We start from the raw sequence: 27,918 nt of genomic DNA on the forward strand, positions 1-27,918 counted from the left end.
GCAAGAGAGCGGCTGCGGGGGAGAGCCCTACAGTGCCACCTGCTGGTCACAAACCAATTTGCCGACCTCCTTCTCCCGCGCGCTATCGCCCGGCTCAATTCGAGGCCCGACAGAAATCGGGCGAGGGCTTCGGATCCCACGCATGACGTGAAGCGATTTTCAAGGATCAGTTTTTGTGCATTTGTGACAGCTTCTCATCCACATGCGGTACTTGTCTGGAGGCAACCACAAGATGGCAGCACAGTCAAGGCGTCCTCCGTGGCCGCTCCAAACCTCGACGGCGCGAGAGCCTGCGGAGCGTCAAGAAAAGGGAGGAGTCACCTTCCGTCGTGCGCATAATTCATCCTGTCGTCGGCGTCACGGCACCGCGGCTCCTTTCCGTTGTCGCGTCCTCGAGGGGGGGCGGGGGGGGGAGCACAAATAGACGGCAAAGAAGAAGGGAAGCGAAGCCGTGAGCACTTGCGCTCGACCTCCGGCGGCCCATTTCCAGGCACGGAAAGGCGCTCGTATTGTCACGCTTGATCGATGCCAGGCGTTTGCGTTTTTGGGGGGCGTCTCGTCCCCTCCTTCATTTGAATGCGCGGCGCCACGTGAGGAGCGGACGTGACGTCAAGTCGCTGACCGGCTCTTCCTTGCGCTGGCCGCTTGCAAATGACTCAAATGCCAGATGGCTTCGCTTGCCGAGGGATGTAAATCGATTCTTTTATCACCCCCCCCCCCCCGCGCCCTCGCCGCTTTTAAGTCACGGTCGTAAAAAAAAAAAAAAAGAAAAAGCTTCAAGCCCCTTTGCGTCACGGGTGAGGGGGGAGGGGCTTAGATAGATGGCTAGATATCCATTGAGGAGACAAACGGCAATATTCCAAGATCAGAAATAGAAAGTGTCCGGTTGCGTCGCTCAAATGGGATGGACAATTTGAGCGACGGACAGAACGTAACGACGTGCAGAAAGGACGTAACTGTGGCGGCGGCGAGCACACAGGCCCATCCTTCACCTGGCGTGTCGAGGAGAGAGAGCTAGAGGGGAGCCTATAATTAGCTGCTTCCGCTCGGGGGCGGGGGTGTAGATGAGCAGCGGCGAGCGCGCCGTCGCCGCCACCGCCGCCGCCGCCGCCCTCGGCCCAATGAGGCCCACGTCGGGCTGGCTTCGACCGTTCCGCGGGCCGATCGTCGGGCGTCGGGCGGGGTCATGAGAGGCAAAGACATTCCGAGGAAAGAGACAGAGAAAGATCCTTTCGAGAGATGAGAAGAATCCACACGGACGAATGTGGAACTCGAGTGTGCAAGCAGAAGATCAAGACCAAGAAATGACGTCACGAGCCAGCGCGTGAACGCGCTTTCACCTTTGGAGCGATCGCGCACGTTGGCTGAAAGCGTTCGTCACGAGAAGGGACGACAGCGCGTTGTTTCCGAGTCACGCACGCGTCACCTCGTGAACGTTCATCTTGCTTTGGCATGTATGTCGAGAGATGATCTCAGGTGGTTCTTTGTAGTTTCCCTCAGAAACGCATCCACGGGACGGGGATCCTCCTCAAAATGGATTTGCGGCATCATGAGCGCCACCCGATGACCCGACCAACTTACGATGACGCCGTTAGTTTTGGCGTCACCGAGCTCAATTCCTCAAATCTCGCCCTCCGCCCCCCAAAATCCCACTCAATCGGCTTCATCCAAATTGGTTGAGAAAGCCCGCCGAATAAGCGTGCCCTCAATGGCGGCTTGTCGCCTGGCCCGCAGGTGCGAGAAGGAAGAAAAAAAAACCCAAAAAAGAGCGAGAATGTGATATGGAGCACAAGTGTCAGCATGGAGGCCCAATGTGTGTGTGTGTGTTGATGAAATGATGGATTTATAACTGCGGGGGGTGTCGGGGGGGGGGGGGAAGTGTTGTTGCGACATTGTTGTTTGTTGTCATCCCGTCCCAGCTGCGGCTCATTAACCGCCGTCGCTTTAATCCTCTTAGTCAAATCCCATCCGCAAGAAGTTTGTCGACTCGCCGCTGCTTTTGCTCATCCTCGTCGCAAAAGCGGCATTCACGACCGCTGGCAAAACAACACCTGTGTGAAGAGTGGCCATTTGTGGACCTGTTGGAAATTGCCCCCCTTTGGACATGACTTTGGGCCCCATGCCAGCGGAATGCAAAATAGCTCATCTGGATAAGCGAGTGCCGGTGAATGCTCACAAAAGGACTTTGCCGCAGTTCCAGATGACACAAAATGCTGCCTGAGCCTCACACACAGATTGAAATGAGGGGGGGGCGGGGGGAAATAAGCACAGATATCGCAAATATAGCAGCGTTAGCTCGTCTGCAATCCGCCGACGTGTCAAGCGGTCGCAGTAGAGCGCCATCTATAGCTGAGGAGGACTTAATGGCAGCTTTTTCTTTTTCCTAACCTTAAGCATCGGCGACGGGGATGACGGCAGCCTCTGCGACGACCCGACACTTTCAAATAAGTGTCGGAGTAGTACATTTGACACCACTGCTCCAGTGCACGTCAACTTGAAGAACTTGAAGCGCAGTGCAGCAACAATCCTCCCTCGGCAAACACACACACACACACACACACAGAGTGAAAGAGCGCTGGCGTGTCAGGCGAAGGCGACGTGTTTGGCATGTGTGAGGATTGCGTCTTGTTGTTTGCGTTGGTGGCCCGACGGCTTCCTGGGTAGGCCTTGGCCATTTGTCATTTCCACTGCAGCGGTCCTCAAACGGGAGTGAAATAGAAAGCGCGGCCCTCCAGGGCGCACCTCGCCGACAGGCCACAACGGAAAGCCTTCAGAATAACAAGGCGGCAACGGCGGCCACGTCGAGGCAGCACGCAACGCCACGGCCTAACGTTTGCACTCTTGCAAACTACGCCAGAGATGTTTTTTTCTTTCCCTTAATGAGAGCTTTGATTGGATGGTCACAGGCCATAAAGCAGACATCAGAGCGGTTCAATCCGGCGGCAGGTATACGCTTGCTTTGCTTCCATTTTGCAGCCTGCGGGCAAGACGCCTTCTGCGTTCTCCTGCCTCACGTCCTCTCCTTCGTCTCTCCGCTTCCATCGGCGGAGCTTTTCTTCTTTCTCTTCTCCTCCCGGGAGGGGGAAAAGGAAACGAAGAAAGAGAAGGTGCGACTCGAAGGTATGGAAAGTAGCGCCCGCGGCTAAAAGCTCCGAGGCTCGGTGTACTCGCCGCATTCTGAATACGAAGCGACTTTGTGAAGGCCAGCGCAGACGCTTGCCGGGTCCTCAAGGTCCCGAAAGCTCACGGCGCCTTGCCGTGCCTTGATCGTGTTTGGAAACGTTGCAAGTGAACAATGAGCCGTTTTTAGCCGAAAAAAATGACCATGTATAGTAAGGCGTTTTTAGTCGAAAAAAAACTACCATGTATAGTAAGGCGTTTTTAGACGGGAAAAAAAACGACCAAAAAAAAACAACCATGTATAGTAAGGCGTTTTTGACCCCAAAAAAACGACCATGGCTTTTTTAGCCGAAAAAAAACGACCATGTATAGTAAGGCGTTTTTAGACGAAAAAAACGACCATTTATATAGTAAGGCGTTTTTAGTTGAAAAAAATGACCATGTATAGTAAGGCGTTTTTGGACGAAATTTTTAGCCGAAAAAAACAACCATGTATAGTAAGGCGTTTTTAGATGAAAAAAACCGAACATGTATAGTAAGGTGTTTTTTGCCGAATAAAAAAGACCATGTATAGTAAGCCGTTTTTAGACGGAAAAAAACGACCATGTATAGTAAGGCATTTTTAGCCGAAAGAAACGACCAAAAAAAACGACCATGTATATAGTAAGGCGTTTTTAGCTGAAAAAAACGACCATGAATAGTAAGGCATTTTTGACTTGAAAAAAACGACCATGTATAGTAAGGCGTTTTTAACAAGAAAAAAACGCCTTCCTATACATGGTTGTTATGTTTAACCCTTGAGTCCTTCAAATGAAAAAAACCCTAAGTTACGCATTTTACAATTTTTGTAATGATGTATTTTGTGTTATACAAACATTCTTTGTTTTTTTTCAAACACTCAAAATGTTCAGAAGCATCCGTGCTATCCATACATATATAGTTTTTATTCGTTCTTTGGGATTTTTTATTCTTTATTTTTGGCAAAAGGAAAAAAAAATTGTGTCTGGAGGTCCCAAGCAAGCCCTATTAACAATCCCTACCGGACGTGTTCGTGTAAAATGCGTCGGTTTGAAGCCTCCTGCAAAAAGGCAAACTCATTTGCGATCCTCTGGCGCCACCTAAAAGTTGCACAATTGGAATGACCACAACCCAACAATGTGGCATGCTTACGTCTGTCCAAGCGAAAACAAAGCCATTGACGTAAAAATCGCGTGAAATGCATTTTACACATTAGGTTTACGATGCATTCAAAAATATGAATTATAATGGGTCTCTATGGTGCAAAATATGTCAATTGTGAAGATTACGGAATCAAAACCTTTTTTATTATTGCTGCAATGCCTGAGAATTATCAGCCGGTGACGTCATGACATCTAGGCCATTTTAAAACCCCCCCCATACATTTCAGCTCTCTCGTGTTTTTCCGAATGCCTGTGCCTTTGATTCAAAGACATCATTTTACATTTATCGCAAGTGGTGGACTACGAGGGTTAACATCTGCCGTCTTCATCGGTGTCTTGAAAAGCTCTCTTGACCTTCCAACGAAAGAAACAGAAAAAGTCGACTTTTTCATCATATTTATACGATATATTTATATTGAGGCCGGAGCAAGTGACACGCAATGAAGCGGTGCCGGCGTTCCTGACATTTTGTGGTCAAAAACAAAACACGTCACACATCCGATGTCATCGTCTGGTCGAATTCAAGTCGCAGCGTTGACGGCGTTGCCCCTGAGCTACAGTCAAAAGCCGCCGCGTCGCCCTCCGGCATTTCTTTCTTTCGCGCTTAAAGCACACGACGTGCGGCTTAGCCTACAGGAAAGAAGAAAAAAAATAAAAGATTGCCGTTTAATGCGGCAGCTTTATTAATAGCAGGGAAGATTTCAAAGTTGCTTCTGTCGCCTGAAAAGACACAACGGCTCACCGCAAAAGCTTACCGTGCCGCTTTGCGTCACAAAAGCCGACAGCTTTCAGGCTTGGCCGTGACTGCGAGTCGATTTGAATGCGCTGCGGAGCCTCTCTCTTTGAATATTTCATCACTGGGGATGATCACTTGGATTGGAGCTTCCATTTTGTTTTTTTTAAGGGAGCTCACGGCCCCTTCGGAGCCGAGACACAAAACCGCATCCCCCATACAAATCACTTCTCCACGTGAGTCACTAAGATGCTGCAATGTTTGTCACTTTTCGCAGCCTGCCTGTAAGTATTGCGCTATTATCGGTCGACATGTGTTGCTCCACCGTTTGTGTTCAAAATCCATTGCGTGTAAAAGCGCGACGACGGATGCTAACCGTGAGCGTGACCATTACGGTCTGCACAGTTTGCTAGCGTTGAGCAATGCGGGCTTTTCCCCGGTTTTAAATACAGCCGGCGGCATTGACTTTGCTCGCGAGGGGCACCACGCGGCTCCAGACCTCCTTTTCGATGACTCGTGCTGGCGGAGGATCCAAAAGCCAAAGAGACGGGGGACGGAAGGGTGCGGGGTCAAGCGGTCCAGTAGGTGATTGCCGATCGGCCGCAGGTGCAGGCGCACCCTCCGGTCCGGCCTGGTAATGAAAGGAAAGGGGACACAGAAGCTCCCTGGAAGTGGACTCGCCAAAATAAAAGCACAGAAAGAAGAGGCTCTATGATGATACGCCACAAATCGGTCCCGGTTGTCTCAAGTTGGCTTTCCAAGTCCGAGTGAAAAAAGAAAACCCCTCGTCAACGGGATGGCCCAAAGCAGCGCCACAAAGACGTCCACGCTCGAGCGCGCAGAAGGCCTCGTACGTCTCCCGCCTCTTCGCTCCCGCCCCGCGGATGAAGAATTAGCGGAACGAGGACCTCCGCCGGCTGCCTGTCGGATGAGGCTCGTTGAGGATGGGGGAGGGAGGGGCCGCCGTCGTTAATAAAGGGAGCGCGGGGACTTATCTGCTCGGCTGTAAAATGATTTTCTGTCTCTTGAAGAAGCAGCACGAGCAGGCTGAGGGCGGGGGCGTGCATATCAGGGATTGTTGGAGTAATTAAGATATGGGCTCACATCGCGCCAGGCAGGGCTTTGCACACGGGAGACCATCAGATAAAGACTCAAAGTGAAAGAGTTTGCCGGAAAAAAGTGGCACTTTGATTCATGGCCAAACTCTCGGCGGAGGCTCGGCCCCCCCTGCGCAATCCGACCCCGACACCTCGCCGTTATCTGTAATAGGCGGGTTACTCACCCCTCGGTTTGCCGCGCGGCGCTTTTCCGTCATTATCTGGACGCAAGGCTCTTACGTGCGACGATTTGCTGGCGAGGTCGAGCCGACGGCACGTGGCCCGGATCCGCGCGAGTCCCAGATTAGCGGCCGCAGTGAGACGGCTCCCGAGTTTTGAGAACGACGCCCGCGGTGGGTTTCGATCCAAAGATCAATTGGGCCCTGCGCGGAAAGCGCCGACGTTAGCTTAGCAACCAGACCAAAGTGCACCAAAAGGCAGCCAGAAGCAGCACTTCTGGCTGGGAAAAAAAAGCCGGACCCCCCCGCTGAAGACGCTATGCCGCTTGGATCGCTTTTTGGTTTTTGTGACTGTACGTCCGGGGTCATAGATTGGCTGGCGACTGTTGCCAGGCAACCGCCAAAGACCCCGGGAAGGCGGCGCTCCCGCTACAGCCGCGTCGAGTCCTTTTATCCACCTGTTTGGAGGAGGCCCGCTCTTTTCCACAGATGCCTGAGGGACGACGAGTCGGCCAAGCGGCGGCGGATGATGAAGCCGATCGGCGGGGATGTCATTGAGAAGATGGCGGGGTCTTTCCGGGCCTGAAACGGAAGCTCGGATGGCGCCGGCGTGACTTTTGCCTCGGCAAGGAAAAGCCGCTGGCCGTCGCTCAAGCGCGCGTGCGTGCGTGCGTGCGTGCGTGCGCCTTTTTGGTGGCCTGCCTTGTGAGTGAGCACACTTAAGGACCTGGTTTACAAATTGCGTGCGGTTACACAACCTAATCCCAAAAGACTTTGGGCGATCGCCATTGATAATGTCAACAAACACAATTTGGCCGGCCGGCCCGGCAGATGACGTCACGGGTGGGAAAAACGGATAGACGGCGAAATCAAAACGTGCTTGTGGATGGCGCAAGCTAAGCGGCGTATTTGGAAAAGCCCATTTGGGCTCGGCTCCATCGCCGTCGATCCAACGAGCGGACCGGCGAATGTTGCCCGAGATGACGCCAGTTGGACAGGACTCGCCAGAATCGAGCGCCGGCTGCTTTTTTTCTCCAAACTAGTGTTGACGTCTCACATCTGCTGGTGACCGATCTGCATTGATTGGAGTTTAAAAAAACTAATCAAAATGCAGCCGAATGCCAAGATGAATTGTTCAACCTTGTTCAGGATGCGCGCAAGGACGACAAAGCGTCAATCCCTCCCGGCCCGCCGACGCGCGCCGCGTCTCAAATCCCCGCCGGAGACGGCCCGCGCGCGCCGTTACGGGATGCGGGAGACGCTTTGCGGATGATGCTTATTTTGCCAAATGTCAGGCGAGCCGGAGGCGCCGTCCCAGCGCGCCGCTGACCTTTGTAAACCGCGTGAATCCGTCATCGATCGGCGCGGCTGGCGGCTAGCGACTCCAAACGCGGACCGAAAACACGAGGGAAAGAATTGATGCGGCAAAAAAGAAGCTTTGATGGACGCCGTCACTCCAGTCTCGGACGTACGGACACGTTTAATCAGTCTGCCGATGCTCTCGCCCTTTTTGAAGCAACCGAGAGGTGAACTTCAGAATTGTGGGTCCTCCCGCCCGAGCTCTCATTGTCGTTTGCTGCCGTCAGGTTTTGCTCACCGTCATGTTGGTTTGATACTTTGGACTTTGTTTGTTTTTGGATGGAGTTTGCTCCATGTTTGAATCCAAATGGTCAAGTCCACCCTGCTCCTCTGTCTTGCCTGCTTGGGGGCGGAGCCCAAAAAGCAGGCCAGAGGGATGTGTTTCGAGAAAACACAGAAAACACAATCTAAACAAAATCATGAAAACTAAAGTAACAAACAAACACCATGGCAGAAACTAAAAACTCTCAAGAACAAAAACAGGACCGAAGCTAAAACATAACAATGAACTAAATACGACAGTAGCAAACAGCAACAATGATGCGACCCCGAGCGTTGGGGCTGGGAGTCCTTTTCAAGCCGCTAATGACCTAACGACCAACAGGTGCGCGGCTGCTGGGTAAAGCCCCGCAGTGCCACCTGGTGCTCACAAACCCAATGGTGACACGAGCGAAGCGGAACGTGGGACTCCAATGAAGACTTGACGTGGCTTGGTGTCAGAAAAGTGCCATTTGTCCTCACCCGAACGGACGGCGGTTGCGCCGCAGCCCCCGCGGAGGCTTTTGCCGATGCCGCTGTGCGATGACGACGCCACGATGAGTTCCCGCGGCTGGGAGGCAGCGGAGGAATTTGTGGAGCACTCCCCCCTCCCCCTCTCGCGCTCTCTCTCTCTCTCTCTTTCTCTGCGCTCGTGTGGGGCTCGCTGGTGAGAAAGCAAAGAGAAGAGAAGCGAAGGGGAGGGCGGTCTTGCGGCAGACGCCGAGGAACGGGACTTTGTCGAGGAGAAACCGCAACCGGGGGGCCGGGGGGAGCCCCTCGCACGCTCGCAGAGGAAAGGAAGGAAAGGAAGGAAAGGAAGGAAGGGGAGAGGGAAGAAAGCAAACGCTGGCTCGGTGGTGCCGCCGGCCGCTTTTGTTGAACTTGTTGATGCGCCGTTTTATTCGCCCGCGCGTGTCTGCGCGCCGATCGATGGGAGGCGATACGGCGAGCGCCCTCCCGCCAGGATCGCATTAAAGTCCCCTCGGAGGAGCGGCCGAGGCGAAGGTGAGCGAGGCGACGCTTGTTGCTTTTTTTTTTTCTTCCCTTCGCCTCACCGACGCCTCGCCGACGCCGGCCGGTGGCTTTGCCGCAAGGGTCGAGCGAGCGCGCGCGTCGGCCGCACTGCGATAAGGCGCGCGCGGCGCGGGTGGCAGCATGGCGGCAGGCGTGGCGGCGTGGCTGCCGCTGGCCCGCGCGGCGGCCGTCGGGTGGATGCCGGTGGCCGGCGCCCCCATGCCGCCGCCCCCCCGGGACAAGCCCAAAGGGCGGGACGCCCTGCTGCTGCTCAACGTGAGCGGCAGCCGCTTCCAGACGTGGCGCAGCACGCTGGAGCGCTACCCGGACACGCTGCTGGGCAGCAGCGAGAAGGACTTTTTCTTCCACGAGGAGAGCCGCGAGTACTTCTTTGACCGCGACCCGGACATTTTCCGCCACATCCTCAATTTCTACCGCACGGGCAAGCTGCACTACCCGCGCCAGGAGTGCATCTCGGCCTACGACGAGGAGCTGGCCTTCTTCGGCATCATCCCGGAGATCATCGGCGACTGCTGCTACGAGGAGTACAAGGACCGGCGGCGGGAGAACGCCGAGCGGCTGCAGGACGACGAGGAGATGGATGGGGGCGGGAGTGGGGGGGGGGGAGGCGCCGCCCCTCAAGCTGACGGCGCGGGAGTACCTGTGGCGCGCCTTTGAGAACCCGCACACCAGCACCCTGGCGCTGGTCTTCTACTACGTGACGGGCTTCTTCATCGCCGTGTCGGTCATGGCCAACGTGGCGGAGACGGTGCCCTGCGGCCCCCCCCGCGGCAACAACGGGCAGGGGGGGCTGTCGTGCGGCGACCGCTACGCGCTGGCCTTCTTCTGCCTGGACACGGCCTGCGTGATGATCTTCACCGCCGAGTACCTGCTGCGGCTGGCGGCGGCCCCCAGCCGCTTCAAGTTCGCCAAGAGCGTGATGAGCGTCATCGACGTGGTGGCCATCATGCCCTACTACATCGGCCTGGTCGTGAGCGACAACGACCAGGTGAGCGGCGCCTTCGTCACGCTGCGCGTCTTCCGCGTCTTCCGCATCTTCAAGTTCTCCCGCCACTCGGCCGGCCTGCGCATCCTGGGCTACACGCTCAAGAGCTGCGCCTCCGAGCTGGGCTTCCTGCTCTTCTCGCTCACCATGGCCATCATCATCTTCGCCACCGTCATGTTCTACGCCGAGAAGGGCTCGGCCGCCAGCAAGTTCACCAGCATCCCCGCCGCCTTCTGGTACACCATCGTCACCATGACCACGCTCGGGTAGGTGTTGCCGTTACCGACGGCCACGTTCCGGAAGGCTTCGCGTTGACGGCGCGCTCCTCTGAGCTTTTCGGCCAAAGCCCCTTTTCTTTGTTTCTTTTACAATGAAGCGGCACAACGCCAGCTTTGGCCGCCTGCAGTAGGGGGTATCATCTGTGGGGGGGGGGGGGGGGGACGGATATCTACGGTATGTTTGTGTTTAAAAGCTCCTCTGGGTTTGACGGCACAGCTTCCCAAAAAAGGCAGAACAAAGATTGCAAAACAAGCGCCGTGCGATGATTATCGTCAGAGATGAAATCGTCTCCGCCGTGACGAGCTCAATTGACGCGCGGCAGATAACGGCAAGGAGCCACTTTGGAGACGATGCCGCCGGGCCCACGCTTCATTTTTTGCAAAATAACCACCAGCCAGCGGGGTGGCCCATGTCGTCATCGCAAATAGTCTCGTGAGCGCACTGTAACGCCTCACTTTTGGGGGGGCGAGTGAACGTGTGTGTGTGTGTCAGGAGGCGATGCGAAGCGAATTCCGTGGCTCACCTTGTCGACCTGCAATGAAAGTGCGCATGCGCTTTGGCTTGGGCCCCGAACGGGGGCCAGCTGGCATGTCCGCAGTGTGATGTCGAAGGCGGCCGGACTGGCGTCCATTTGCCAACACCTCGCGATCCGCTCCGACGGGCTCTCTTGGCAATGGAGGAGGAAGGAGCCGTCTCTTTTCTCTCCTCGGTGGGAACAACAACAACCAACAGAGGGGGGGGGGGGGGGGGGGGGCTTCTCTTCTGCTTCGTCTGCTGTCATCCAACTTTTCTCTCTTTTTGGGGAGGCAAGCGCAGTTGTGGTGCCTTCGACTTGACATCTTTGCGACAGCCCGCGTGCGCCTACTGAGCCCCCCCCCCCACCCTCCCCGCGCCGCCTCCCGCTGATGGCCCATTGATTGCGCTTAAGCAGACGTTGCGAGAGCAGGGGTTCCTGTTCGGAGGCACTTGGCAGGCGGCCCGGGTGGAAAGGAGCGGCGGAGAATCAATGGCGCCGCGCAGCTGCGCGTCACGCGTGCCCATCTAGCGCCCGCGGCCGGACGACACCTTCTTAGCCCGCTTATTTATCGGCCAGATGATGCGGCGCCCAGCCATTCCGAAGCCTTCTTCCTTCGCCCGCCCGGCTCGGTGGCGGCCGAAGCGCTCAAAACGCCGACCGATGGCTCATTCGGTCGCGGACGCTAGCCCGCGTTAGCATAGCGTTTAGCTCGGCCGGCTCTCGGCCTTTTCTCGTCATCCCCTGCCGTGACTTGTTGGCAATGTCGCATCTTCGCGGCGATGACAAGTGACTCGCTCACGAGCCCGTTTGGAAAGGGCCAATTGTCCGACTCCCTTTGAAGGCGACGGATCGTCGCGTCCTACTTTGCAGTGCGAGCATGACTTCGAAAAACGGCAACGCCATCATTGGCCCCCATGGGATCGGAGGTGGCGCTCTTTGCTTGTTTGTCTCACGCCGCCCAGACGAATGAGCTGCAGAGGGAATTTGGGGGGGGGGGGGGGATTTAAGGTAGAATGGAGCACAGCTGCCGAGAGCAGCTGTGAGAGAATCAAGCGCAACTCACAAGGGGGTTGGAGCGGGCCGAGCCGCCGCGCAAGCGCCTACAGAGCGACGGAGTTGCCCTCGCTCCTGACGCGCCTTCACGAGTGGCCGCGGCCTGTCGTGATGGGCTATTATTGCTCCGTTCTTTATTCTCCGCAAAGAACGGCCACTATCGCCGCATCTTAGCGAGGAGCCCGGACGTCTCTGTGGCCGCGTTTCCTCAAACACTCGAGTGGCCGCAACATCCATTGAGCGAAAGCAAAATTGAAATCCGGCCAAAACGGCGGAAACCTTAACATTTTGCTCAACGATGTCATGACGCCATGTTTTTGGAATGGCGGGCTACAACGACTTGGTGGCCTTTCAAGGTGGCGCGCTTGCTCCCTGCAATGCCCCCTCGGCTTGGTTCTTGTTGTCCTTTTCGGACCCGCTCGGCATTTCCGTCGGCTTCTTTCGGACTCCGTCGGAGGTGAAGGGAATTTTCTGGAAGGAGATTCGGCTTCCGTCCAATCTAACGGGCCGAGAAAGGCTTGAGCAATCCCCGGCGGGCACGTGATAGATTGCCTCTTTCCGTGACCGCCTCCCTTCTCGGCCGCCGAGCCCTAAAAGATACGAGATTGCAAGAGCGTGCCGGTGGAGGAGCAGCGGATCAAATCCTGCACAAATGATAAATTCCCGGTGTTGCTGCTGCTCCTCCTCAGCGTTTACACGGCGATGGAAATGGCCATTAGCATGCAGACGCGCATCGTGCCTCCTCATCACTTTGGTGGAGGGCCTTGCCTTGAGCCAGATGAATCGCTCGGGCTGGGCGTGGCCAACGCGGGAAAAACCCCGTCAGACGAGGCGGCGATGGAGCGACTCGACACCCAAAGGGTAGCTTTTGGCATTGCATCACCACTTGCCCGGAAGGAGCTCCGCGTCTGGGAAACCATGGCCGCCGCCGCCGCCATTGAAGAAAACAAAAGACAACGTCATTCAACAATCATGTCAAGACGGAGTTGCCGCCGCAAACCGTTGATTTGCGCTCTTGCCTCCCACTTCTCGGGTGGCTTTCCAGCGGATCGGACCCGTCGCCGTTGCCGTTTGTGTCGAGAACTTGAGCGCAACGTCAGCAAAGTCATGAGCGTGCAAGGAGAGTGACTCAATTTTCCAAACAACAGAGGAATGAATGTGCAAGAAGCACCCCCCCCCCCCCTGTGGTCACATCATCACTGCGCAATAAACGGCGGCATTAAACGCGGGCAAGTCAGCGGCCCGCCACTTGTTACTCGCGTGGAACGCCGCCGCTAATGAGCGCGGATCGCCCCCTTTTGCCGCAGCTTTCGGATGCGGCGCAACGACCGCCCGATCGTTACCACGCGCCAGCGCTCCCCGCAGCGGCGCGTCATCGTGCCCGCTGGATCGAGCGGTCACGACGGCAAACGATGAGCTGGCGTTTAAGAGGTGGCGCCGTTTTGCGGCACAGACGCGGGAGCCAGAAGGTGGCGGGCGGGGAGCTTGGGGGCGGGGTGGAGAGGCCCCGTCACGACTGTCCTGCGGCGCGCGAGGCAGCGGAGCAAACACAAAACAGTCGGCACCCGCTGTACCGCCGTCGTCGCCATTAGGCCCTGCTTTTGTTGTTCCTTTGTTTTGACATCGGCGGGCGAGTCGTCATTTGTGTCGAGTTGCGCGCCCGGCGTGCCGCAATGCGCCGCCGAAAGCGATGCGGCGTCGGTGAGAGCAAGAGGCCATTTAACCTCGTGACAAAGAAGTGAGACCTGACCTTCGACACGAGAAGAGCATTTGGCAGACGGTAAAATGGGTTCTGGATTCGATCCCCACTGACCACTCTTCGACATGGTCTCCAAAGGCATCTTGGAGAGCCCGTTCTCACCCGCTCGCTCAACTTTTGAGGCACCGCGAGTCTCCATGTTGTATCGGGAGCCATTGAAGAGATGGCAGAGAAGGAGCGACGAGCTCCCTCTCACCAGTACCAGTCAAGAGGGCGGCATTCCGGAGCAACTGGAGACGCTTGATGGAGGATCGGCTCCAATCAATCAAAAGATAACCGAAGAAGAACGTTGGCCTGCCGCCCTGACGCACGGCAGCCGTTTCCCGGCGGCTAAAAATAGCCGCTTGCATCACAAAACGGGGCCAGATTTCTCCCTCTGCTAATTTGTGTCGCAGGTGCGTGTCGGCGTCACCGTCGCAGCGTCAACACTTCTGTGATGTTAGGAGTCGAAGAACTTTGTTGTCCGGCGTGCCGCGTCGTTAGTAGCAAAGAGTGCGCACTCGTAGTAAAAGAGTTCAATCCAACACGCCTCATCTCCTTTCTGATATTACTCGAGACAACGCGGCTTCCCTCCTGCGGCCGCCTCCTGGTGTCCACGGCGGATTGATGGCGGACGAGCGGTCGTCCTCCGCTTGCGTTATTTCCGCCCTCCGCCGCTGTCATTCGAGCCATTTCAGAAACGAGCGCGATGAATCTTGTCGTGACGTTCGGCCGTCCGTCACGGCGTTACGCCGAGTGCCGGACACTTTAACGGCGGAGACGGCGCTCGGCCTTTGTTCGATGGCGCTCGCAAATCCATCTTTTCGCTACTCTGGCCTCTTCCTCATTCATTGCTTTTCTCGCTCAGTGGCTGAGTAAGCAGCGTCACGCACACGGAACACCGTTTGCCAGATCTTGAGGCCGAAAAGTCAAACGCAAAACAAATTGGCAACATCTTGGCCACCGAAGATGCCGAGGGGCCGGCATCGGCCGACGGTGAAATTTGCCACCGGGAGCAGCCTTTTTTTTTCCCCAACGGCTCGTCGGAGGCGCCTCGACTTGGTCGGCGAGCCTCCGAGCGGACTCTCGCCGGCGCATGCGAGCGCTGGATGGGATGCTTTGGCAACAGAATCCCCGCAAGGCTATTTGCGGACCCCGCCAGATGGAAGAGTCCAATTAGAAGCAAGCGAAAGCGGAAACGGCAGACGCGCCGCGGGACCGGTTCTGCCTCTCCCGACGACCGGGAGACGAGGGACCGGAGCGACATTGCTCGTCTCTCGCAAGAGAAACAAGTCCTGACGACAGCAAGACGAGTCCAAGCGTTGAAGCGGCTGGGCTGCGGCGGCAGGAAATTTGCCATTTGGCAAAGCTTCAAATCGCTCGCCGTCGGATTTCAACTTCACATCTGCAGTCTCATGTATAAATATCTCCTTCTGCCGTCAGAGGCTTCAAGGGCAGACGTCCCACAAAGCAATTGCCTCGCCGTCAGCCAAGACCACCCCCCCACCCCCTAAAAAAAAAAAGGAAAAAAAGGAGAAAAAATGAACCCATGCTTAAATATAGCAAAGCCCCGCGGGAGAGCTGTCGTGTGATTAAAATGAAGAAGCTTCATTCAGTCCCGATGCTTGGCGCCGGATCCACGCGTTCCTTCGCAGGCCAATCTTCGACGTCGTTATTCCTCAGCGGGCCCGTCCGTCCTCTGCGGTGCTTCAAAATGGCGGCACTCGCGTCATTCAGGGCGCGCATGTCCTCCTCCTCAACTTCAGCCACCAAAGCGGCAAAGGTGGACGGCGAAGCCGCCTCCCAGGCGCCCAAACCAATTTTCATGGCCCGAATGACCTTTCACTCGGCCGTGTTGTCGCCGCGCCCGAGGCCTCCAGTTATACTTTCATATTTTGATGCCGTGTTGTGATTTGACGGCAGACAGAACTCAAATGGAAAAAGTCACCGCGTGCCCCCTCGTGCGCGTGAAGTCGCGAGCAGAAGCTGGACTTTGGTATACGAACTGGGCCACGCCAAAATATTTGGATCCCGGTCAAAGAATATAAAAGAGCAGCCGTTCATTTTGCCATTCAACAAGCGGATGCCCGGAACGGGAACCGCCTGAAATCTAACGGAGGTCACCCCAAGACTGCCCCCCCTCCTCCCCCGGCATAGTACAGCGGTTGTTTCTCAAGTGTCAGCAGGCGTCCTCTGACCGGCTTGAGGGAAAATGTCAAGCCGGTGCCTCCCGACATGATAACGGAGAACAGGCGAGGAAAAGAAAGCGGATGAGGCATTTCATCCCCGACTCCTTGATGGAAAAAGCAGGCGGGCGGAGGGTGAATCAAAGTCAGGAAGGGAGAAAGAAAGCTTCTTTGCCCCCCCCCCCCCCCCCCCCCACCGCCCCTCCAACACCTTCTCTTAAGCAGATCTCCCAAATGGGAGAGGGTGCATGCTAATGCGATAACGAGCCGCCCGGTTGCGCGGGAGCCGGCGAGGGTTAAGCCGCGATTCGCCGGGCCGAGGGAAGATACGTTTGATACGCCAGCCGGGCAGAGCCGAGGCGCCTTTGCCGCCGCTTTATGCGAGGCGTGAATCCAAATGATTCATCTGCGTCCGCGCGGATGAAAGAGAGGCGCGACGCCGCCTGGCCTCCTCGGCCATGTTGACCACCGGTCCCCTCGACTTTGTTGCGCTTTCCTTGCGAGGCACTTTGGATGACGTTCCACTCGCGGATTTTCATCTCTTGATTTGTGCCTCTCGAGCAGCCCGTTAGCGGGCCGAAGCGTGACGCGACGCCGTGCGTCCTCGGAACACAAACGCCGCGAGACCGTATCGACGGCGTCGCCGTTGGCAACAGCTAAATTGCGCTAGCTAATCTAGCGCACGCCATTTTGCCGGACTGGCGTCGAGACGCGACTGATCGGCATTCAATTCCACACGACCGACTGGGTTCTCAGTGGCCAGTTCATCAAGCCGTCCATCCTCATGCAATGGGTGAAAATTTTCCCGCGGTGTTCCTCAAGGGTCAATCTTAGGGCCCATCCTTTTTGTCCTCAACAATGCTTCTTTTTGGAGATGTCCTCGGCAAATGTGAAGCTACTCAATGTAGATGCCATCTCATTCTGGACTAGAAATAGTCATTCGAGACGCTCGGTCGCAGCACTCCCGTTTCGTGTTCCTTCCTGCCCAGGAAAAAGCGATGTGCCAAATAGCACGTCGCTTTTTTTTTTTTTTTGCCCGCTCCATGTGGACGGGAATCATTTTTACAACTGCGGGGAACTTTCCTGGAGATGCGAGCAAGCGTCGCCGCTGCGTCCACCTCACCGCTGCCCCGCCCGAGCAAATGATCGCTGCGTCGCTCGGGTTCCTCTGCGGCGCGAACGCCACCAAAGCAGCCCCGTTCTGCGGCTCCCCTGCTATCTCTGCTCTGCTATCTGCCTATTACGCTGTGTCGCGTCTGCCAGCCTTCCTTCGCTCCCTTATCACCCGTGGTGAAAATCGAGCGGGCTAATCCAAGCGCCCGTAGGCATCCCCCCCCCCCCCCCCCACATCCTCCGTCACGGTATCTATCGGAAGGATAGCATCCGAGCAGAGTCCTATCAACCCACACACTCTTAATCCCATCGGTCTTTGGTGTCCAAACACGGGGGAGGAAGCGGTTTGGCTGCAGCGCTGCGGGTTGTGGCCTGCAGAACGACGGGCGCGTGTCGAGGATCGGCTTCGGCGCTTCCGATTGGGCGTGGATGGCAGTGCGCCAAGTCCACGCCGAGTGTCTCCGTGGCCTTCATATCATCGTTGTTATTATTATTTGGGAACATTTCACAGTCGGTTCTTGATAGAGGTGGATACACGCACATCGCCGCGCTTCATATTTAATGGCCGACCCCCCCCCCCCCCCCCCTGCTGATTTACATTTGTTTCATCAATAATCCAAACGCCTCAGCCACCAGAGTGGCTCTGCTTTTGTTCAGTGAGGACTCGGCCTGGTTTGTCTGGAAATGTTTGCTGCGTTTTCCTTTCTTTCTTTTTTTCCCCGCATGGAACAACGTGGTCGCGTGTGGCCAATTCGCTCTTGTTTGTACAAGCGAAATGTTTTAACATCAGCGCTCTTGATGGGCCGTGAGACGCTTGAAGGCCGCTTCTGCTAAAGTCGACAAAGCGCGCATCTCATTTCGCTCCTGGTCGTTTGTGACACGCGGGCAGTGCAATCCATTTTCTTTTGCCATTCGGAGCTGTACCAGCATGAAAATTACCCCCCCCCCCCCGCCCCACCCCACCCTCCACCCCTCTTTCTTTTTTGGCACATCTATTATTTAGCTGTCAGCAAGGATGAATGAAGATGGCGCTCCTCCAGAAGGTGCAGAGAAGCGCCTGGCTCCAATTTAGCTCCTGGTCATGACTTGCGTCGTGTTGTCAGATGGGGACGTTTTGAGCCCGCGGGGGGCCACCGCACGCCGTGATGACCTTGCCGCCATGGAGCCCAAGTCGCTTTCACCTTGGAGTGAGGCGATGCGCGTGTGCGGCCAGCGGCGACCTTTCGGGTCGCGCCGCCGCGCCGGCCGCTGAAACGGTGAATTAAGAAGCCGTCGAGATGGAAGCATCGCGTTCACACATGCAACTTGAGCACCTCGACAAATCGATCTTGGCTCCACTTGTTTGCGTCCGGAGCGCGGCACATTTCATCGGATGGCCCCTTACGGCCCGGCGACTTCAATAGCTCGTTAGATTTTGCTAATGAGACGAAGACGAGAGCGGGCGGGCTCTCTTTTCCACATTCTCCCCGTTGGCTTTTATTGCGTTTCTAAAAGGTGCCAACGGTCAAGGCCTCTGCTGTAGAGCGGCGCCGCGTGTGCCGATAACGGAGCCGAAAATGAGCCCGCTTCCCCGTTTCCGGGGGCTACCCGTCCAGAGGAGGCAGACTTGAAATAGATTCCAGTTAGAAGGCCATCATCCAAAGGTCTGGAGGCCGGGCCGAGGGTCCTCTTTTTGGCGAAATCCAAATCCCATGACGCATGAGCACATTTCATCATCGCGACCGATGAGTGGAAATGATGAAATCCACCCGATGGCGGACGCGGCCCGGCAGTGTCGCGTCGCCGCTTTGTGCAACTGAAATGTGATTGTGAGCTGCCAGCTGAAAATTTGAATTCCATCTATCCTGTCCTACTTGTCCGAGACGTGAACAGATAGACAGATAGCGAACAATGAAAAAAGACCAAGGATCCACAATGTTGAGATGGAGCTTAAGTTTCTTTTTCCTTACGTTTGTAAAACTGTACAAAAAAAATAGAAACACAAATCACACCGTTCAAATTCAACGTCTCTGTCATCACTGTACGTTGTAATGTTAACTTGTTGTCAAAATGCAATACGAGCTTGGAACAGAAATAACCAAATTATGCAGGTTAGCAATGAAAATAGCCGCAAGTAGCATGCAGTAGTTCACATGCTAATCTGGATAGCCCAAGCGCTAACGTAGCGTAGCAAAAACGGACGGAAAATCGTTCTTAATATTGCATATTTCCAATACTAGAAGTGAAGCAACGGTTCGGTAGACATCATGAAAGTGCAGTCCAAACAGGGTTCAACTTACAGACGAAGCTTTCCAAGGCATATACTCAAGAAGAAAATGAGAAATGACGACAGAGCTAGCGCGAAATCATGCGAGCTTCACTGGACTAGGTACTTCCGGTTTCTGTTGCCAAAATTAAAGTGCCGTAGAATCTAACCAAAAACGAAACATGACAAGGTACTTCCGGTTTGTTTTGCCAAAATCAAAGTCCCGTCGAATCTAACTACCAAACGGAACATGACACTATCCGAAGTCCGACCGTAGAGATGATGAGAGATCCGCGCTGTCTCTGAAAGGAGGAATGAACAAATTACGTCTTTGTGCAGTCTTCCAGTTAGCGCTCCTTTTTTTTTCTTTTTCGTCTTCTCTCCATCCTCTCGCTTCCCACGAACCAGATGGCAGTCAGATTTCAGACGCAGGCTTCTGGAAGACAATCAAGCAACAAGATTGCTTTTTATAGGAAGGGGAATTGCTTTAACTAGATGTCAAATGACAAGCCCTTTTTTTCACTCGCGCGTACACACGCGCTCTCAAGTGTGTTTGGCTGTCGCCAGCAAACGTGCGACGAGAAGAAAAAGCAAAAGCAAAACAAAGCGTGACGTTGCCAACGTGCTCCACAGTCATTTTTCAAGCCATTTGTATTGAGCCTGTTCTTGTCATCAGGAAGTGCACGTCGCTAGCTAACCATCCGAGCGGCTAGCTCTCTCGCTAAGCCTCACTCGCCGCCCATCTTTAGCCATCTCGTCCGCAACTTTGCTGTTTTGCAATCATGCTTTCCATCTCTCGCTTTGTATCGCTAGCGCCGTCCCTCGCTATCGGTGGCGCCGCCATGATCTATCACGCTCTTGCTCGCTATGCGCTCTCCGGAGACCTATCTCCCCATCTCCCGCTCTCTTTCTCTGGCTCTCGCTAGCTTTCCCTTTCCATCACTCGCCATCCCTTTCTCTCTTCGCCCCCCCCTCTCCAATATGGCTTTCTTTCTCTCCATCGCAATCTCTCTCTTTTTATCTCTCTGTCTTACTAAACCACGAGAGCAATGCAGTCTCTTTGTCTCTCTCTCATATTCTGTGAGCTAAAAGTAGTCCTGGAAACGCTGTCAGCGGCGCTCACTCTGACAGTAATGAGACAATATCGTCCGGCGCGTGGCTTTCGTCAAGGCAAACGCAAGAGACAAGGCTCTCTGCCCCGTTGACGGCTTGTCACCTTGTTGCGCAAGATCCGGTAGAATTTCGTCTTTTCGCTGGTTCGACCGCCCGGGCTACGGTACTGCCGCGCGCAGGCTGCCGAAGAGGCGCAAAGACCTCACCCGCGGCTTTTTACCCCGCCTCGGCGTCGGACCAATCGCAGTAACGATTGTCACGGCGGGAAGGAAGGAAGGAACGGGCCCGGCCGGCGGCGCGCGCGTCACGGCGCATCGCGACGGCCTGTGGAAAGTAGGCCGTCGAGAAGAGGCTTCGCGCAAGTCCTATTTATTGCTCAGCCACTTCAAATGTCTCACGTCGCGTTTGTGAAGCGCGCCGAGATCACGGCGACTATTTTGGGGCTATCGCAAAATAACATCAAAGACGTGCGACAAAAACTATTTCCAGGAGACGCATTTTGCTCTTATTTATTGATAAAAGCTTGCCCGCCTTCTTGGACAAAAGGAAGCAGGAGTGAAGAACCGGGAGGCTTTGGCCTTGCGTGCGGCTCTTTAGAGACATCTAGTGGCTCCCTGGAGCTTTATAAACAAATCTTTGAAAGTGGAAAAAAGATTTGGATCGTAGGCTAATACAGCTCAACTCAATATAGATACACGTCGGTTTCTTAAACTGCGTCCGACTCTGTGGCTTCTCTCTTCTCGAGAGGCGTTCAAAGACAGCCTCAGAAAAACGGAAGTTAATGATCACTTGACTGACACTAAGCAAAAGCGAAAGTCATGCACCAAAACGAAAGAATCAAGCGAGGAAATGACAGAATAAATTCTACAGGGGCGTTTGTGAACACGACTAACGGTCCGGTCTCCTCCACGCATACATACAGCATGTGTGTCTTTCACTGTAAGTTTGATAGAAAGCTTTGATTTGTTTTTGTTTTTGTTGGGGGGGGGCTCGGCGACCCCCGGCCTGGGGCCGTCGGGTCGGCTGGCCGTGTCTCGCAGGTACGGCGACATGGTGCCCAAGACCATCGTGGGGAAGGTGTTTGGCTCCATCTGCTCGCTGAGCGGCGTGCTGGTCATCGCCTTGCCCGTGCCCGTCATCGTGTCCAACTTCAGCCGCATCTACCACCAGAGCCAGAGGGCGGAGAAGCGACGAGCACAGAGGGTACGGCGAGCGACCCCCGCCCTCCTAGCGCAGCGCAGCCTAGCGCAGGGACGCCACCGACGCCCCCTCGCAGAGAGAGGACCATGGGGTCACGTCGGAATTTGGTCTCAAAGCGTAGCCGATCCCGGCCGGGTAGCGGGCGGGGGTGGGGGGGGGGCGGATCCGAGCGGTCGGAGAGCGCAGGCTAAAAGCGAGGTGTGTTTGTTCAAACAGAAAACTCGGCTCGCTCGAATCCGCGCCGCCAAGATTCGGGGCACCGCCGCCTTTATGCGCTTCAAACAAAACGGGCTCCCCATCGACTCGCTGGAGGAGGTAAACGGGGGGGGGGGGGGGGGTCGGAGGGGCTGGCTGACGCTTGCATGCCGCTCTGCTCTTCAAGCTCGGGTCCGGGCCCAGGGGGGGGGGGGGGGGGGGGGGGATTTCATGCCACGGCACTCGCATCCCAGCTTGGATCCGTGTGATGCTCTCTCACCTCTCGCCTCTGAGGGCTCTCCACCTCATGCTTGCTCAACGCTCTCTCGCTCTCTCTCTCGCTCTCTCTCTCGCTCGCTCGCTCGCTCGCTCGCCGGCTTTCTTTCTGTGTCCGCGCAGCAGGCGGGCCGGGCCGAGCAAGCGCACTCCTCGCCGGGCGGCGGAGCGCAGCCATTCCGGTCAGACTCTTGAGCCAGCTCTGCATGCCCGTCCGACAGCGTTTGGAGGCGAAGGGGGGCCAGGGCAAGGGGGCAAAGCAAACAAAAAGCCTCGCATCTCCTCTAAACTCTGTTTTGGAGCTGCTGTGTGTTCTTTGGACAACGTTCCCCGGCCGCGAGCGCAGACGAACTAACGCCTTCCATGGTGCCAGAGCAGCGCAGATCTTCATCCGATATGCGTGCGGGGCGGGCAGGAGGGCGCCGCCCTGGTGGTCGTGTCGCCGCTTATCCCGTCTTTCCGTCTGTGTCTCGGGCGCACCGCCGCTGCTGTTGCACGGAATCGCCCCTTTGGACTTTGCCACGGGCCTTCTCGAGGCAAAGGAAAAGCCTTTGGCTTCGGTCCCGCATCTCCGCGACAAATGCCTCTCGCCGCCGTGCCACAGATGCGCACTCGCGGCCGAGCCGGTCGCCGCCCGACGCCCTCGGCGCGGAAGCGTCGGGCGGCGACCGTCCCGAGCCGCTGGCTCATTGATCTGCGCCGTGTCTTTGTGCCTTTCCAAGGCCTGCAAGGAGGCCGGACAGGCCCTGGTGGCCAAGTCCGCCGGCCCCCCCTTCGAGAGCCAGCACCACCACCTGCTGCACTGCCTGGAGAAGACCACGGTAAGTCCCCGCGTCGTCCTCGCCGTCCGGCTCCCCGCCGGCGGACTTCCGTCTTTCTTTTCAGAAAGTAGAGCCGGACATTATTGGATTCACTCCGGGGGGGCTACTGTCGGCTACTGTTGTCCAACTCCAAGCGGAGGGAGCTTTTTCCATCCGTGCGCTAAATGCGGAATCTATCCGGATGCGGCGGCGGCTAAAAATAGCCGCAAATGGGGCCGGGGGCTATTTCCGCCCCTCCATCTGGAGCTTGAACCGGGCCGTCCCTTTCCCCGCAGAACCACGAGTTTGTGGACGAGCAGACGTTCCAGGCCAACTGCACGGAGATCTCGCTGATGAAAAGGTCGGGCTCCCGCACGTCGTCGCCGTCGTCGTCGTCGTCGCCGCCGTCGCCGTCGCCGCCGCGCGGCCTGGGCTGGTGCTGCTCGCGGCGCCACCGGAAGAAGAACGGCTTCGGCCTGCCCGGCGCCAACAACCAGGAGCTGAGCACCATCCGCATCCCCGAGAGGCCCGTGGCCAACAGGTAGCCCGGCGCTCTCCTTTTTCACTTTTGCGTACGACCGACGCCTGAAATAAAAGACAAGGAACGTGGCAATGTTGCATTTCAAAGGCCTGAACTTGGCGCGGATGGAAAGCGAAAGGCAGCCGAGCGTACAAACGAAGGGAACCGAGCACACGCTCGCTTTATCCAACCCGCTGCCGCTAGCTCAACGCTATCATATGATGGGAAATGCCATTGACAGGCTAAGCGAACTTAGCGTAGATGTCGCGCTTCTTCTCAGCTTTCCAAGAAGCGCTCCTCCAACACGCGCTCACGGGCGTCTATCCGCTCGCCGCCTTTGCAGCTGTTTTTCGTTTGCGTCCGTCTCGCTGACTCGCGCTTGTCTTTCGCCAGCCGCTCCAGCCTCAACGCCAAACTGGACGAGACCGTGCCCTTGAAATGCGACGACGCTTTCGGCGGCCCCCGCGCCATCAGCCTGGCCGCCCCGCCGGAGGGCGACGGCTCGTCCGCCGCCGTCCCGGCGTACTCTCGGAGCAACATTGTGCGAGTCTCGGCCTTGTAGACGCCCCCCCCCCCCTCTCGGCCCCGACCTCGACACCCCCGTGCTCAAGGAGACGACGGGACCAGCGAGCATGAACCTGCCATCCGTCACCCCGGAGGAATTTGTTTCCGAGCGGTGATCTGATCTGATGTCAAACTCTCTCTGCATGGGTTTTCTTTTATTATTAGTTGGGGGGGGGGGGGAGTCGGCGTGGACGCCGCCGACAGTGACCAGCACATCTTGTCCCACACAGCACAACACATTGTTGCCACCACATATGGAGAAATTCTTGATTTTGGAATGTCTTTTTCTTTCTGGGGGGGGGGGTCCTTTGATGACAAAGCACAGCGCACTCGTTGAATTCCCTCCATTCGTCATCCATAGCGGTAGCTTGACTTACAAGCGATGAGATTGTTTTGCTTAGTTTTTTCTTGCTTTGTGTGGGCCGAGACTCGATTGTGACTAGATGATAAGCGTCAGCGTTCAAGTGACACATCCAAAAAAAAAAAACAAAAAAAACCCCCCGCATGCTTTCCCCCCATTGAACACGATTTTAGATTGAGAGCAAATCTGGGATATTTGGTGCGCAATCATCGCGCGCCGTGTTAAGTTGAAAGAATCTTCTTTTGCGCGCCACCGCGTTCCATCACCGGCGAGCTCCTCGTCGAAGGGAGCCACGCGCCACTCGCGTTGCCTAAGAGGACATTTTGCATCCTTGGCCGACAGACTGTGGGGAGGCGGCAAACATTTTGCCATTTAAATGGCCAACGGCGCCCCGTTTTTTGCGAGTAGCACAAAAAAAAAAGCGGCCGGCGAGCCATTGGAAGCAGCTGGAAAGAGATGGCGGGACTCGCTGGACGTCACCATTTTGTAGACGTTTTCGCGTTGTAAATATGGCCGGGACTCGAGCGATCGGGAGGTTGGATCCTCTTCTTTCTAGATAGCGTTTGCTCCGGACCGCGGTCGGCCTTCCCTTTTTTTGTCTGTCCTCGCGCTCGGATGAAGCATACCTGCATGCCGTCATTGCAAAATTCTGTTGGATTAAAGTTTGTCTGCGCTTCCTGCGGGTGGCTCGTCTGTCCGAGGAACGCAAGAGCAGGCCGGCGCCGGTGGGCTAAAAAAAAAAAAACCCAAATGGACATCATTTGAAATGCCAACGGCTGAAAACAATGAGCGGAAGGGCGTTTTGCAAAGGGGATTGACTGTGTCTGCCTCGCAAGGAAGCCGTCACCAAAACGCGGAGCAACGAGGACATTTATTGGAGCGAGCGTCGATGGAGAAAACCCCCTTGACAGATTTGCGGCCCCTCTCGCGCCATTTTCTTCTTCTTGGGAGCGGCAGGAAACTGACAACCTTGAAGGCTGCTTGTTCCACCTGAAATCATTACGAGGTGCTGCGAGCAAACGTGTTTGGACCCGAGCACACCAGCGGGTGGTGAGGCGCGCGGCCGCTGACGTGGATCCCGGGGCTCTATTTTTTTCCGTTTGGCTGTCCGGCGGCCGTAAGCGAGGCCAGATGGGACTCGTGGGTGTCATGCTGGAGGATTACAGCGTGGCGTGGCCTAATCCTGTTTTGCCATCCTCTTTGCTTCCCGAAATGAGCCGTCGCTCTCAAATCCACGACTTTGCTCGGGACGTGTCAACAACTGTTGAAAAAGGACAAGATGACTCGTTGTGGCCGCATTTGAAAAGTGCAAGTCTGCGCCACGTGTTTTATTGACGGAAACATGTCAAGACGAGACCACATGGAACGCACAAAACACGGAGGGGACTCTGAGGCCGCAACGTTGGCTACACCCGCACCGCACATCGTGTGTGATTCCAGCTCAGGCCTCCCCGTGTGGAGTTTGCATGTTCTCCCCTGGGCTGCGTGGCTTTTCTCCGGGTGCTCCGCTTTCCTCCCACATTCCAAAAACATGCTGATTGGACGCTCTAAATTGTCCCTGGGTGTGAGTGTGGGCGTGGATGGTTGTTTGTCTCTGTGTGCAGTGCAATTGGCTGGCAACCGGTTCAGGGTGTCCCCCGCCTACTACCCGAAGACGGCTGGGATAGGCTCCGGCACCCCCGTGACCCCGCTGAGGATTAAGCGGTTCAGAAAATGGATGGATCTATATATATAGAGAGAGAGATATTTAATGATCATCTTTTATTGATGCTATTCATGCTACAGACACCATGAGAGCAGGACGCTTCTGAGCAACCGTTTAGTTTCAAGAGATTTCACCAAGTCATTAACGAGCTTGGAAAGGGAACACGCACGAGCCGTCAATTTTGTGACGCTGAAAGGCACAATTGTTGACGTACCTAATGAAGTGGCCAATGAGAGGCCGTCACGGACAAGACAAAGTGACGAGAACAACACTGCGGCTTGCTTTGGAGTCCCCCCCGCCCCCCACCCCCCGCTCTCCCGGGAAGGTCGGCGCTCGCCGGGGCCGTCACAGAGGGAGCACCTTGCCCTGGCCGGCGATGCGGCCGGAGCATCCGGGCGGGCGCCGCCTGTTGAGGGGCCGCATGGCGAGGCCGACGCTCCCGCGTGGGGCGCGGCGGCCGCACGACAGCATCTCCAGGGCGGCGTCTCGAAACTGACGCCGCAAAGACAAGGCAAAAGAAATGAGCCGCGTCCGGTCGCACGTTTGCGGCCCGAGAGAAAGAGAAACGGAAAGCAGAGGCGGCGGGCCGCCCTCACCTGCTTGTTGGAGAGGAAGTAGATGACGGGGTTGTAGACGGGGCTGGTCTTGGCAAAGTACATGGGCATGGTGGCCAGCAGCGGCGGGATGGCCAGCCGCGGCCGCAGCACCACGGCCAGCGACAGGGCCGTGTAGGGCAGCCAGCACGCCAAGAAGGCGGCGATCATGGCCAGGACCATCTTGGTGGCGCGCCGCGTCTCCTGCCGCAAACAGCCCCCCCCCTGCGGCTCCACGCTCTTGTTCAACTGCCGACAAAAGGCCGCGGCTGAGCCCCCGCCAAGGGAATCGGCGGGCGCTCCCGGCAAAGGCGTACCTGCCGCAGCGCCGCCAGCGCTTTGGAGTAGCAGTAGACGATGACGGCCACGGGGAAGAGGAAGCACGTGAGCGTGTACAGGATGAGGTAGCTGTAGTTGCTCCAGGACCTCTCCTCCCAGGCCAGCGAGCAGGACGTGCGCACGCCCTCGGGGCCGTAGCCGCTCCAGCCCAGCAGGGGCGCCGTGGCCCAGAACAGGCAGAAGAGCCAGACGCACGCCAGCCCCGCCGCGCTGCGCCGCATGCTCAGCCGCCGGCCGACGCGCGGCTCGCACACCGCCTTGTAGCGCTCGTACGACAGCAGGGTCAGCGTGCACAGCGACACCAGGCCTGCGGGGGTAGGGGGTGGGGGGGCACTTTGGCCACTTTGCCACTCGGTAGGTGGCGGGCGACGGCGGCCACTCACCAAAGTAGTTGACGGCGAAGCCCTGGAAGACGCAGGCGGCGCGGCCCAGGAAGAAGGAGCCGCGGTAGTTGGTGACGGTGACCACCAGGGAGCCGCACAGGCCGATCATCAGGTCGGACGCGGCCAGGCCCACCACCAAAAGGTTGACGGGGCGCAGCAGGCCGGGGTTCCTCAGGGACACGCCGAGCACCAGGCCGTTGTTGAAGACGCTCAGCAGCGTGTTGATGAACATGAGGAAGGCCAGCACGCTGTAGCCCACGCGGGGGAAGACGGTGGGCGCCTCGGCCGGCTCCCCGCTCCGCCCCGCGTCGTTGACGTCCATGCCGCCAGTGCTCGGCTCCCGCGCACGCTCTTAGTCTTATCGCCCCCTCCCTGATCCGCCGCGCAGCTGCCCGCCCCGCGCAATCTGACAAATTGGCCGCTAACGGGATTTGGAGGGCGGATCGAGTAATGCCGATTGGAAAGGGGGCTCCCCAAAAGTCAGCGCGGGCCCCAAACGGCACCCGTGCCAGACGCCCTCAGTGAGGCCCCTCATGCGAGTGAACTTGAACAAGCGCACATGCTTTCTGCACAACTTGCTGCTCTCCACCCGGGACAGGGCACTTGCGGGCCGCCATTCACGCGCCGGTTCGCATGCGCACGCCCCCCCATTCAGAAATACGCAAGACAAACGGCCGACTTGCTCGTTTAATTTCACGCTGGTGACATGACAATTTGTCGGCAAATCATCCAAGGGTCCCTTTTTCTGTGGACTGTCTGCCCCCTTTTGATATTCTCATAGCACCCCCCCC

The 27,918-nt window shown here is 56.7% G+C and overlaps 1 protein-coding gene and 1 pseudogene across 1 annotated transcript in view; one reads left to right on the forward strand and one right to left on the reverse strand.

Annotated features, from left to right (window-relative positions):
* Positions 1 to 8,560: 8,560 nt before the first annotated feature.
* On the forward strand, positions 8,561 to 24,251 carry LOC127597993 (potassium voltage-gated channel subfamily D member 2-like; annotated as a pseudogene).
* Positions 24,029 to 27,918, reverse strand: part of LOC127598003 (pinopsin-like) — a 143,708-nt gene continuing 139,818 nt past the window's right edge. Inside the window, exons 2-5 of the mRNA XM_052061458.1 lie at positions 27,128 to 27,901; positions 26,723 to 27,051; positions 26,409 to 26,654; positions 24,029 to 26,304 (exon numbers count right to left, since the gene is read on the reverse strand). Of these exons, the coding sequence (XP_051917418.1) occupies positions 26,158 to 26,304; positions 26,409 to 26,654; positions 26,723 to 27,051; positions 27,128 to 27,449 (1,044 nt within the window). The 5' untranslated portion in view covers positions 27,450 to 27,901 and the 3' untranslated portion in view covers positions 24,029 to 26,157. The remainder of the gene's footprint in view (positions 26,305 to 26,408; positions 26,655 to 26,722; positions 27,052 to 27,127; positions 27,902 to 27,918) is intronic.

This window comes from Hippocampus zosterae, chromosome 3 (assembly GCF_025434085.1).
Source record: "Hippocampus zosterae strain Florida chromosome 3, ASM2543408v3, whole genome shotgun sequence".
Taxonomy (NCBI): domain Eukaryota; kingdom Metazoa; phylum Chordata; class Actinopteri; order Syngnathiformes; family Syngnathidae; genus Hippocampus; species Hippocampus zosterae.